Source organism: Misgurnus anguillicaudatus, chromosome 11, assembly GCF_027580225.2.
Source record: "Misgurnus anguillicaudatus chromosome 11, ASM2758022v2, whole genome shotgun sequence".
Lineage (NCBI taxonomy): Eukaryota > Metazoa > Chordata > Actinopteri > Cypriniformes > Cobitidae > Misgurnus > Misgurnus anguillicaudatus.
Genome location: NC_073347.2, coordinates 26,323,719 through 26,337,204, shown reverse-complemented (window position 1 = coordinate 26,337,204; position 13,486 = coordinate 26,323,719). Strand labels below are relative to the sequence as shown.

General features: G+C 39.0%; 1 protein-coding gene across 6 annotated transcripts in view; it reads right to left on the bottom strand.

The window, feature by feature from the left end:
• macrod2 (mono-ADP ribosylhydrolase 2) overlaps positions 1-13,486 on the bottom strand; it is a 705,053-nt gene that overhangs the window by 32,699 nt on the left and 658,868 nt on the right. For 2 of the 6 annotated variants that reach the window (XM_073873423.1, XM_073873422.1), the window contains exons 12-14: positions 11,184-11,228; positions 3,435-3,470; positions 2,840-2,872 (exon numbers count right to left, since the gene is read on the bottom strand). In XM_073873423.1, coding sequence (XP_073729524.1) covers positions 2,840-2,872; positions 3,435-3,470; positions 11,184-11,228 — 114 coding nt within the window. The remainder of the gene's footprint in view (positions 1-2,839; positions 2,873-3,434; positions 3,471-11,183; positions 11,229-13,486) is intronic. The other 4 variants (XM_073873426.1, XM_073873425.1, XM_073873424.1 and 1 more) reach the window with 3 other exon arrangements.

Below are 13,486 nucleotides of genomic sequence, written 5' to 3'. Positions count from 1 at the left end.
TTCCTGTAGCTTAAATGGTAGAGGATTGTGTTAAGAGTGCAAAGGGTCATGGATTTGATTTCCACACAACTATAATACTTTAAATGCACCTTAAAGGATTAATCCATTTTCTTAAAAAAAATCCAAATAATTTACTCACCACCATGTCATCCAAAATGTTAATGTCTTTATTTTTTTTAGTCAAGAAGAAATTATGTTTTTTTGAGGAAAACATTCCAGGATTTTTCTCATTTTAATGGACTTTAATGGACCCCAACACGTCACAGTTCCAATGCAGTTCCAAATTGCAATTTCAACAGAGTTTTAAAGGACTCTAAACGATCCCAAACGAGGACTAAGGGCCTTATCTAGTGAAATGATTGTCATTTTTGACAAGAAAAATAAAAAATATGCACTTTTAAACCACGACTTCCCGTCTTCCTCCAGTCGTGTGACACATCAGCGCGACCTCACGTAATACGTCATCACGTCAAGAGGTCACGGATGACGTATGCGAAACTACTTCCCAGTATTTACAAGTGTGGAGAAAGAGGACCGTTCAGACATTGTTATATGTCGAATGATACTAATCAATGTCTTTGTGTCAGTTTATTTTTAAAATGGCCCGAAAATGTGCGCTTCATGTACTTAACACGTGACCTTTCCATGGCATTACGCAATTACGTGAGGTCATGCTGGCCTCACAAAAAACGCAATTTTAAACTGCATCAAAACTGCTAAGCGCTGGGGTCCACTAAAGTCCATCAAAATCCTGAAATGTTTTCCTCAAAAAACATAATTTCTTCTATTTTGGATGACATGGTGGTGAGCAAATCATCTGGATCCTCTCAAGAAAATGGACCAATCCCTTAAGTCACTTTGGATACAATTTAAAAATGCTGGGTTACTGACAACCCAGCATTGGGTTATAAAGGCATGAACCCAACCCGCTGGATTGCAAGTTAACCTATGCTGCACTATATCAACCCAATTTTCTGGGTTAATTTAATCCAACGGCTGGTCTTGTCTCTTTTTGATCCAACGCTCGGTTAAAAAAACCAAGCATTTGTAGTGTAAAAACCATAGACCAGGTTCTTAAAATTTTTTAGCATGCGGCCCCCCTTGTGTATGGTGCATCCCTTCATGACCCCCCAAAGAACATGTATGATATAAAACTTAAAATTTGAATTAAACAAAACATATTTAATTATACAATGCAGTGCTGTTGGTTAGTAGCCTTATTTTTATCAGGTTAAATTACACAGAATTTATAATAAATTAATGTATTTTATAAAATATCATTAAACTGGGGACCCATGGCACCATCTCAGGGCCCCCCAGTTTGAGAACCATTGCCATAGACTGATTAAAAACATGGATGTAGTGTCCATGAGATGACCTGATGGTTGCTCAAGAGCATTTTTGAAGACCAAATGTGGGCGGAGCCAGTCATCGCCATCTTGGTACATGTCACTCTCGGATAACCAAAAATGGGCAAAAATAATGAAACGTGGGTCAAGCTAAAGTGCCTGGTTGCTGAATCCACGCCCGCCTAGCTCAACAGTAGTGACAGCCGTTACAATCCACCTGTCACTCAAGTGGCCACGGCCTTAATTATGCAGAACTTTAAGGCTTAATATAATTCAAACGGATAAGTTACAAAAATATTAACCTCCCTTGTCATGAAGGGCGAAATTAGCTTTATAGACCAAAATCACTTTTTGTACCAGGCTGTAATACAGATTTCGTTCTGCTGTAAAGTTGGGCATTTTGAATTGCAGTTTAAGTCACTTCCATGTTGGATTCAAAAGAAAGAACGGAAGGTTGCTCCTTGGTAAAACCATCTGTCAAATGCACAAATAATAATGTAATTGAATAATAAAAAAAAAACATAATATACAATCATAGACATTTGTATTTCTCAGAGAATACACAAGAGACACTAAAAGCAATTTACCTTGTTATTTTTATAGAAGTTGAATGTGACATAATTTAAAACTCAAGTCAAGTCTATGAATTACCCAAACTCCTCAGGAAAAACAGTCCCAAATAAAATAGGTCCAAAATGATACTGGATGCAAGCTTAACGTTCGCAAACAAATGGGACAGATGGTAGCTGGTTCTGTCCTCTGGTAGAATAACGTAAATCTTCTCTCACGCTACACCCATAAGGAGCAGAACCAGTGCATCTGAACGCTTGTGAGCCATTCGAAAAATCATTTCAGCGTGTGCAGTGGTGTGTGTCTGTCGATGCACATGTTCTCATGTCTGTCCGTGTGTACATTTGTGTGGATTGGAGCGAGGTGTCTCATTAAACAGATGCCCCCTTGTCTTACTGAACGCGCACGCACGCTTCCATGCACGTACACAAACGTCACAATAATAAGTGTATCTGACAGCCACTCTCCATGTCCGTAATGAGACAAGTTCAAGGACAACAGAGGCAATCCAGATGCTACGCTGAACGGATTTAGGTTGACGCGTGAAGCGTAACGACTTTGGCGTCTCACATTGTGCTAATGGCAAGATATGGAAAGACCCGGCGAACGTTCGCGCAATTGGTGGCATGTAGACTGCAAGGGTGTGCAAAACATATTTTTGGCGGCCTAAAAGCCTGAATCTTCAAGGCGGCCTGCATAATTGCAGGGGTTTCCTGATACGATCGGACGTGGTGTTCAGGTACATTTACATAGTTGTGTACTGTGTTTAAAATAAAGCTTGACGGAGCGCAACGAGATGGAACGGATTGCAGGGGTCTCGAGACGGTTCACAGCCCAGTTTAAAAATGCAACACTCAAGGCAAGCACCCAATATCTTGTTGGTGCCCGTCGTAAAATTTGCTTTATAAAAAAAGACAAACCTTGCTTCTGGCTTTCCATGTGCACATCATCATCTGAAATAATAATAATTAAAAAAAACAGTTACAGATCTTTGTTTGAGGCTTTTATCAGATTGCAACGGCTAATCCCACATTAAAGAAGAGAAGATGATTGTTATCTAATCACATTTACGGCTGATGGATTCAAATGAAAGAACAAATTCATCAATGAGAAGAACAAAGTCTTCTTTCTTATTGGCTCTTATTGAGGATATTAGAATTTAAACTACAGCGATGCATGGATTATATAATCCCATCTTCAAAACAGTCAGCAGAGTTTTCAATTCAGCACCATTCTTTGGTTCTGAGTGAATTTGGTCTCAGTTAAAGAAACCAATCAGCAAGTTGTAGAAGATAAGGAATTCATTAAGTTGCCGTTGTTCCCAAGTTGCAGGGACAAGATAATAAGACAAGCTAAATGCAGAAGATAACAAGACGCAGGGACACCTTAACTTGCAGTCTTTTAAGGAGACAAGCATGAAACTAAATCTCTTTTTTATAACCACATGAAAACATAAATAGGTCAATGCCAGGACAAAGTCCCTCAACTATGAATGGTCCAGCATCAAAAACCCACCTGTCTGGCTCAACATCTCTGCATCTGGTGCATCACCTGCAAAAACAAAACACATATGTAAACACCACAGCATAGACAGCATCCATGTTAATACTCCTAAAGGCCTGCAAACGAAAACGAAGTGCTACTTTCAATCTCGGTGCATTTCACGGCAAAGTTAATGACAATATAAAAAAATCTGACTGGCAGACAGACAGTTTCATCGCTACACTAATTTAGCGCTATCTTCAGACTGCAGTGAGCACAGTCCCAGTAGACACCTAAATACATTTCAGCTACCCCACAAAGAACTCCCCTGAGCCCAGTTGCGTACCTCATGGGCTTATTATGTGAGCTGGGCTGAATCTATGCGTTTATGCATTCATTTTGATCATTTACTGCGTACGGTTTAATTCTTTAAAACCTCTGCATCTCTCCACTCATCTTCATTCATATCGTAACACTCTCCTGGACCATCTCCCTTCAGCTCAGATGATGTTTGGGATAAATTGAAAAATGAAGACCCTGACACAAATAATCCACTGTGGCCCCTGCGCCATTGACATAATTGCCTTTTTAACAAGCTAGAGAAAGGAGCCATTTACCAATGTCTGAGCAATTTATCTCTCACCACACACTCTTTAAAAGACAAACCAAAACAATGTGGCAAGTGGCATTGCAGGCCTTAATGAAAGGTATTTTGTGGTCTGCCATATTAGCCTTGCATCTTGTGCAGGTGTCAATCAAATGCTACTTCCCACCCACCAGGCCATCCAGACTATTGATCAACCAATAACATTAGATTAAGACATAGTGAATTTTTATTTATTTTCAGGGCAAGGGTCATTCTCCAGGGATTGGAGTGCAATCTATCGGCACCTTTATGCATTATTATGCAGGTGACAGCTATTCCCTAAGTGGACTGTATGGATACCAATTTGAGGACATATTGTATAAGATGTGTCCAAATATGCTGCAGTCTCAGGCCGTATAAGAGCATCTCAGGTATAAGAGCATCAAGGCGAATCCAAATTCAATGTTTACGTATTGTCCTACTAAGGTGCATTTTTGGAAATTTGTGCTCCGGATAGCTCAGTGGTAGAGCATTGTGTTAGCAGCGCAAAAGGTCACGGGTTTGGGTCTGAAGTTTGCTTATTATCAATTATTTCTCTCTAGAAACAACTTAAATTTTTGTTTATGATAATACTATAAAGGAGCATGTGACACGCTGTTCTAGTATGCTGGTGAATGATCTTCTGAGCTTCAGAGTGTATATTTGACGAGCTCCCTTCAGTCCAGTTTGCAGACATTTCTCATTGTGAATGTAAGAGAGCATTTAAAAAAAAATTTTTTGAAGAGCTAAACGATATATCTTGTTGCAATGACGTGTGGGCATTTTTGTTTATCATAAGCTCATATAAAAGCTCAGCATGACGTGCAATTATTTATGTTCTTGAATGATCTCAGCTATAGCACGGATAGAGACGAGCTCCCTGATATCTGCTTCAGTCCAGTTTGCTGACATTTCTCGTCGTGAATGTTAATTTGCATGTAAACCCCTTGTTTTAAAGAGCTGAGCCATAACTTCATGTTGCCATAACACGTGCGTCCTCACTACAACATGCCCCTTACGGCACTGTTTCTGCGTCTCATTCACACTGATGGCTTTCTGGGTATCTTATGGCAATGTTACTAGGTCCTCTGTCCGGGTGCGATCCCAGAACATTTACAGGACGTTTTTGCGTTCACACTATAGACTGTAAAAAAAAGTGTCAGTGACGTCACCTATAGGTTTCTGAAGATCGTTTTTGAAGCTTAACTCTTTCCCCGCCATTGACGAGATATCTCGTCAATCAAGAGAAAACCCTTCCCCGACAATGACGAGTATTTCCGTCTTTCCGCAATACCGCTATTATTCACTAGCCGGGTGCGATCCCAGAACATTTACGGGACGTTTTTGCGTTCACACTATAGACTGTAAAAAAAGTGTCAGTGACATCACCTATAGGTTTCTGAAGATTGTTTTTGAAGCTTAACTCTTTCCCCGCCATTGACGAGATATCTCGTCAATCAAGAGAAAACGCTTCCCCGCCAATGACCAGTATTTCCGTCTTTCTGCAATACCGCTATTATCCACTAGGTGGTGCCCTTCCACAACTTTTTAAAACCAGAAGTATTGCTCTGGCCTATGGCAAGCTGCTGCATGTCCGTGTCTGTTTTAAAGATCGCTCTGAATGGGATCTTTATGAAAAGTCCGTCACAAAAATGGAATTATCTCAGCTTTTTGCTCAAAATGTGGTGTTTTTGCAGATACCTACCCATATTCAAAAGCTGATTACAAAAGAACTACTAAAGGTAGGATGAAACGTTTTTTGTTTTTTGAAAGCAGAGGGTCTGTTCTTTCATTTGGTATATTTTATGTTTATATATTTGTAGAAGAACATTTTCTGGAAGGCATTAAACTTTTGTGAAAATCATGAAAAACGCTGGCGCTGGCTGGCAACTTTTTTTAAAAACGCTGGCAGTGAAAGAGTTAAAGCAGGCAGTGTTTTTTCCGTCACTATCTTGGCCACACATCACCGCACATTACTCGCGGAAAGCCGAAAATGGGTAAAAAGGCGGGACATGTGTGTAGCTGAGGTTACTGGTTGCTGAAATCACGCCCGCCTAGCTCGACTCTAGTGATAGCAGTGGCTGTTCAACCTTCACTCAAGTGGCCACGCCCTTAATTATGCAGAACTTTAAGGCTTAATATCATTTAAACGAATAAGTTACAAAGAAATTCACGCCCCTCAAAGTTGTCATGAAGGGCACAATTAGCTATACAGACCAAAAACACCTTTTGTACCAGACTGTAAACATATTATTTTCTACATTAAAGTTGGTCATTTTAACATGGAGATCCATGGGAATTTACTTCCTTTTAAAGCCTGCCTCTAGCGGCCAGTGGAAGACTTGCAGTTTAAATTACTTCCGTATTGGCTTCATCAGAGAGATTGGAAGGCTGCCCCTCGGTTCACACTGAAGCTTGTCTGCCAATTTTACAGGTATTTTCTGGGACCAAAGTGCTTTGTGAATGAGGTTATACTAATATGATTGTATACCTTGTAATGCACTATAAGTCGTTTTGGATAAAAGTGTCTGCCGAATCCATAAATGTTATGTAAATGTACGTTTTGGTGCCTAGAACTCTAATGGCACTTTTCCATTGCATAGTACTTCACGGTTTAGGTCGAGTCAGCTCACCTCACTTTGGCTTGGTTAGCTTTTCCATCATGTTTAGTATCATTTCAGAGTGGGAGGGATTATAGGCGTGTCTTTATATTTGCGCTGCCTACTGCTGTGACATCATAAAAGTGAGTGCGTTGTTGCAATGCTATACATTCCCATACATTCATTTATTTCTAATTTTTTTCTCAATTAAAATTGCAAACAAATAATTGTTTGCACATTGCATATCACTACCTCTGTCTAACATAACAGTTTTTGTACAAACACCCATGGCGTCAGTCGGCGCGCTCCGTTGAGCCTCATTTAAGTTGCATTTAAAGGAATAGTCTACCCTTTTGCCATATTAAACTATGTTATTACCTCAACTTAGACAAATTAATACATATCTATCTTTTTTCAATGCGTGCACTGTGTAGCGCGTCGTGAATGTGTAAGCATTTAGCCTAGCCCCATTCATTCCTATGGTACCAAACAGGGAAGCCAACAAACACTTCCGTGTTTTCCCTATTTAAAGACTGTTACATAAGGAGTTATAACAGTAAGTATGGTGCCACAAAATAAAACTTTTTTTGGTACCATAGGAATGAATGGGGCTAGGCTAAATGCTAACACATTTACAACGCGCCGTACAGTGCACGCATTGAAAAAAGATAGGTATGTATTAATTCGTCTAGGTTGAGGTAATAACATAGTTTAATATGGCAAAAGGGTAGACTATTCCTTTAAGCATATATTATGCGGACGTGTGCAAATGTGCCGCCACAAACTGCAAGTCTTGACAAAAAACTGGTCTGGTGTTCCTGATTGTCAACTTGTGGATGTTTTTCATCGCTAAAAGGGAGTTACAGCGAAGCACAGATGACAACAGGTTTACTTGATAGCACAGATGACAACCGGTTTACTTGATACAGCGCAAGCTAGCACTAAGGTCAAGCTAATCTTACACATTATAGCGATGACGCTGACGATTCTCTCAGACCAATCAGTGATCTACAGTGTTTTCGTGTCACGTTTTGGTATCAGCTCGGGTCGCTTGGAACACCAACCGAGGTAGTATTAAAAAAAGTACTGCGCCCAGTGGAAAAGCTCCCAAAAGTAAACTGACCCGACCCAAATCGTGGCGTGCTATGCAATGGAAAAGCGCAATAAGATAAAGGTACAAGAAGGTGCAAACGTTGTCACCGGGGCAGTACCTTTACCAAAAATTAACTTTGATACCAAAAAGGTGTATTGGTACATTAAAGGTACATATCTGTCCCAAAATGGTACATATTAGGACCTTTTTAAAGGGTGCCGTCCCAGTGAAAACATTTGTACTTTTTTTTGAAAGTGCATAAATTAAGTAAATATTGATCAATAATATAAGGTAAATAACTTAATAAAAAAAATAATATGTATTTGGAATGGGATTAATTGAAAATAATATATATATATTTTTGGCTAAACTGCTCCTTTAATTAAGATGCACTTTCATGTAATATGCTGTCTGTTAACTAAGAGTGCAGTTGCCTTCTGTGTCACTCTTCCAGGTAAAAAGCTGATGTCTGCCCTTGTTTTTGATGGTATTCTTGTGAAGAACCTGAAGATAAATTAGATTCGAAAATACCGGCATGATAAATCTTCTCAGTTTCAATGTGAGGTCATATGGTCACCACGTACACCCGTGAGGGATGTTGTTTATAGCCTGGATACAAAGCCAAATTATTCTAAGAGAACTGAGCTGAGATTTGTTTTACTGCAGTAGATTACTTAAGTCATGATGGGCTTTCACAATGGCCATTTTCACAGGCGAGGCGCACACAGCAGGACAAAACAAACAAGCTTAAAGACCGACAGATTAAAAGTACAAAAAACAAGTTTCTTTATATTGAAATAATGCCGGTTATGTTTTTGTCACATTGCATTGAAACGACACAGTATGAAGTAATTATGTTTATCTTAAAACAATTTCCTATCTGTCATGCCTCCTGTAAAAAAAAAACTAAGTAACACTTCGAAGGATGCACACATGGAACGAGAACACAAGAGTACAAACTCAGCCAGAGAAGGGAAATATGATTGCGTTTAAAAACATTTCACATGTTGTTTTTGTTATTAATCTCATGAAGCCATTTTGCTACAGAAAGGAGCGTCAATTCCAGGAGCCACCAGGAGATGGGAGTAGTGCAACAGAGATAAACCCACATGTACGCACACATTAATGCTATCTGATAAGGATGCATACATAAATTTTGTCAGCTGTTATAGCACACATGCACTTGAAAGCTATCTAGAAATGTTTTCAATGCCTTACACTTAACAGTCACGATACTATGAATATGATACTGTATACAGAAACGCATAAAAGAAAAGTCAGAGCACTTCCTATCCTTACACAGTGGGGAATTCTACTTCCTGTCAGTTAGGCACTACGAACGCAGCGGTGAGAAAACCGGCACCATGAAAAATGTATGAAACATAAGAGAGAAAGGTGAATGAGGATGTCACGATCAACATGCACTGCTCAGCAGCCTAGAATCTATCTATAGTGTGTATGTGTGTGCTGGCTAGCAGTTTTAAGAGCTGTGTATAGCTCATGCCGCGCTGAATCTTTTGATTCAGTGGCTCTCTCTGTGAGGGTCGGAGCTTAACTGCCATGTTTCCAGCTGTGCGAAACTGCGGACTTAGAAGCACATGAGCCTCTTTCTACAGTACACAATTGTAAAGCCTCCCACCCTCGGCCTAAACGCATCACACTCAGTTTGCCGACGCTTGACCCCTGCCGTCCTGGATTCCTACATGTTCTTCAACCATCATCTTTTATACTCTATTACCACAAGGAAATATTATCAATTAAAATACAAGGATGTTTTAATAACAAAACTACTAGTTTATGTCTCAGGGGTTGATGTTTATTTAAACTAACAGATGAAAAATGTTACAATAAGGTCACATCAGAAATGCCTCAGAAACTTTTCACCATGTCATTATAATTTAATAATCAGTGTTAAAGGAAATGTCAATTTTCTTAAAAGAAAAATCCAGATAATTTACTCACCACCATGTCATCCAAAATGTTGATGTCTTTCTTTGTTCAGTCGAGAAGAAATTATGTTTTTTGAGGAAAACATTGCAGTATTTTTCTAATTTTAATGGACACCAACACTTAACACTTAACACGTAACATTTTTTTCAACGGAGTTTCAAAGGACTATAAACGATCCCAAACGAGGCATAAGGGTCTTATCTAGCGAAACGATTTTAATTTTTGACAAGAAAAACAAAAAACATGCCCTCTTAAACCACAACTTCTCGTCCAGGTCCGGTCCAGCGTGACCTAACGTAAATGCGTAGTGACGTAGGGAGGTCACGTGTTACATATATAAAACGCACATTTGCGGACCATTGTAAACAATAAACTGACACAAAGACATTAATTAGTATCATTCCACATACAACAACGTCGGAACGGTCCTCTTTCTCAACACTTGTAAACACTGGGGCAGAGTTTCGCGTTCGTCGTCTGTGACCTCTTGACGTCATGACATATTGCGTGAGGTCACGCTGGCGCTTTCAGGACTGGATCTAGACGAGAAATTGTGGTTTAAAAGTGTATATTTGTTGTTTTTCTTGTCAGGAATGACACTCGTTTCGCTGGGTGGGACTCTTGTGCCTCGTTTGGGATCGTTTGGAGTCCTTTGAAACTGCGTTGAGGGGGACTGTTGCGTGTTGAGTTCAGTGTTGAGTGTTGGTGTCCATTAAAGTCCATTAAAGTGAGAAAAATCCTGCAATGTTTTCCTCAAAAAACATAATTTTTTCTCGACTGAACAAAGAAAGACATCAACATTTTGAATGACATGGTGGTGAGTAAATTATCTGGATTTTTCTTTTAAGAAAATGGACTAATCCTTTAAGTAATGTGCATTACATAACAATATTACTTTTCTAAAGTAACGAGTAAAGAAACGCATTACTTTTTAAATGTACATATTAATATTCAAGTTACTTTTAAAAAAAAGTAATGCAAGTAAAAAAAAAATATTTAAAAAAAAGTACTGAATTAAACTAAACGTATTACATTATGCACTTTATGCGTACACACCTGTGTGGGAACAGTTTGAGTAAGAAACTGAGATGGCAGGCCAAAGCTTGATATTTTTGTGATGAAATATGACATTTCTGAATGCAGATCTTTTCAGTTATTAAAAACACCTGCAAGCCTGAAAGAGATCAAGCCTCAGCCAAGAAAAAGTAATGCAAAAGTAACTAAAAAGTAACGTAAGCATTAGTTTCCATGAAAAGTAACTAAGTAACGCAATTAGTTACTTAATATTGTAATGCATTACTTTTAAAAGTAACTTTCCCCAACACTGTTAATAATTATAGATTTTTATTATTGATTAATAATTATAATTATTTATAATAAATTTTGCATTTTGAAATTGCCCACTGTCCATTAAATCTCTGAATCATAGATAATAATTTTTACTGATTATACATATAATTACATTATAATTATCCACATATAATTTTCCACACAATATTTGTGAACTTAGTTACCAAAGAAAACTCGACATACAGCACGCCAGATACGCCAAATGAAACCTGTGAGAGTACAATAAAAAACAAACGTGCATTTTAGATACAGAAGATAATGGGTATGAAATGAGTTATTGTTAGACCAATTAAATAAACCTAGTAAGTGTTAAATTTGTTTTATGAGAGATTTGTTATATCAACAGGAACGCCTGTTTCCATAAAAATTTGAAATAAAATGAAAATAACCATTAAATAGCAATCAATGAATTTAAAAAGGAAGGAATCAATTATTTATACAAGCGATTAAGGAGGTTAACTAAAGATAAAGATTTTTAGGTTAATATCTTTTACCTTCATCCACACACAAGCTGTATTTCTCTCCTTCTCTATCTCTCCAAACATGCCCTCTCTGCCTTCTACACCTGCTGAGCACACAGTTAACAGCCCGACCTGATGCTCCGCATCCTGATTCGCCCATCTAACCTGTCACCTCTTAATCTCTGAAATGCCACCTGATACACACACACACACACTAAACACACATTGGCCCGACAGGCTATTTGAACAGCTATCCAGGGGCTTCTGTCCTCTGCTAACACTCTCAGTCCAGTTGTGTGAACAATACTTCCCATTTCTCTGCACACCAATCCCCTCCTTGTCGTGATTTTATGTGGATTATAGCACAAATCACTTTATCTCGCAGAACTCTGAAGTCCAGTCTCTCCACCCGAGCATCTTGCCAGCTGTCTCAGGGCACAACCCGGCACTGATTGGTTGGACCAAACGGATCGTCATAGCTGTGGTCCTGTGGTTACAATGCTGCGTGTCTTTACTAACTGAGACTAAACCTGTCTGCTGCAGTTAAAGAGACAGTTCACCCAAAATGACAATTGTTGTAGTCATTTGTAGATAATCCTGCTTAACAATAAACAAATGAAGAGTTCAGATGCAAACGCAGCTAAATGCCAAATCCGTCAAAAATGAGACAATGATTGTAATCAAATGATGTGGGCATGTGCTATATGTTTATCAAATACTTTTGCGTCATATCCGCTTAATTCCACCCTCAGGCCATTTAGAAATATCAACTTTTAGGCAGAATCCAATAAAGAGCACCCATTTCATTGCTAAAAACAACGTTATTTTGTGTATTTGGTATAATACAATGTATTTTCGTGGTTTATGATTATTTCGTAATCATAAACATTTCGTACATTTTTGTAGCTCCAGATTTCACTCTCTTTCTGAAACGCACGGATTGTAAAAACTCTGTGTCCCTGATTGGCCAGCTAATCTGTACGTTGTGAATGGCCTGAATACCTCTGACGTCAGCCGGAAATGTGACGCTCCTTACCATGTTTGAAAGATTCGCTCACAATGCAAGACTGAGAACTTTTATTACTATGCATACTGGACAATGCAATGCTCAATCAGGCCACCCACAATGGCAATGGAAGTCCCGCCTTCCAGTTGAGAGAACCAATCATCAATCAATAGAGACTGACGATTCTTTGGGGGAGGGGCTCTATACAGTCGTGTGAGGTGCTTGCTAACCTGTGCGCATGCTTAGTAGCTAAAACAACTTCGAAATTAAGTATTTTAAAGCAATTTGAGCTTAAGAAACAAAAGTTATTGTACAGTTGAGGAGATGGAAGTCCCGCCTTCCAGTTAAAAGAACCAAAAACCAATCAATATAGACTGACGATTCTCTGGGGGAAGGGCTTTGTACAGGTGCAAAAGGTGCTTGCTAACCGGCGCGCATGCTAAGTAGCTGAAAACAAGAACCTCAGTATTAAGTGTTTTAGTGCAATTTAAGAAACAAAAGTTATGCTACAGTTATGCTCTTTTCTCATTCAAGTAGATAAGACTTTAGTCTTGCATGACTTAAAAAAAACAGCCTGATCTCACGAGAATTCTTACATATTTTACGAGTTGTCTAATTCGTATGAATTTATACAAAGTTAATTGTGCAAAACTGACGATTCTCATAAAAACAACAACAAAACCGAACCCCTAACCCGCACCTTACCCCAACGCAGAGTCCTGCATGGGTCCATTTTTGGATACCCCCTCCCGCCCATACAAGCAAAGTTCAGCACCAGATCCGACCCGTCACCCGTGATAATATCAAAATTAAATCCGCACCCGCCCGGACCCGTTAATATTTGGCCCGTTAACCGACCCGTCCCCACATAAATCACACACGCTAAAATCATTCCAATTAAAGTGCTTTAAAGTTCAGCACCAGATCCGACCCGTCACCCGTGATAATATCAAAATTAAATCCGCACCCGCCCGGACCCGTTAATATTTGGCCCGTTAAC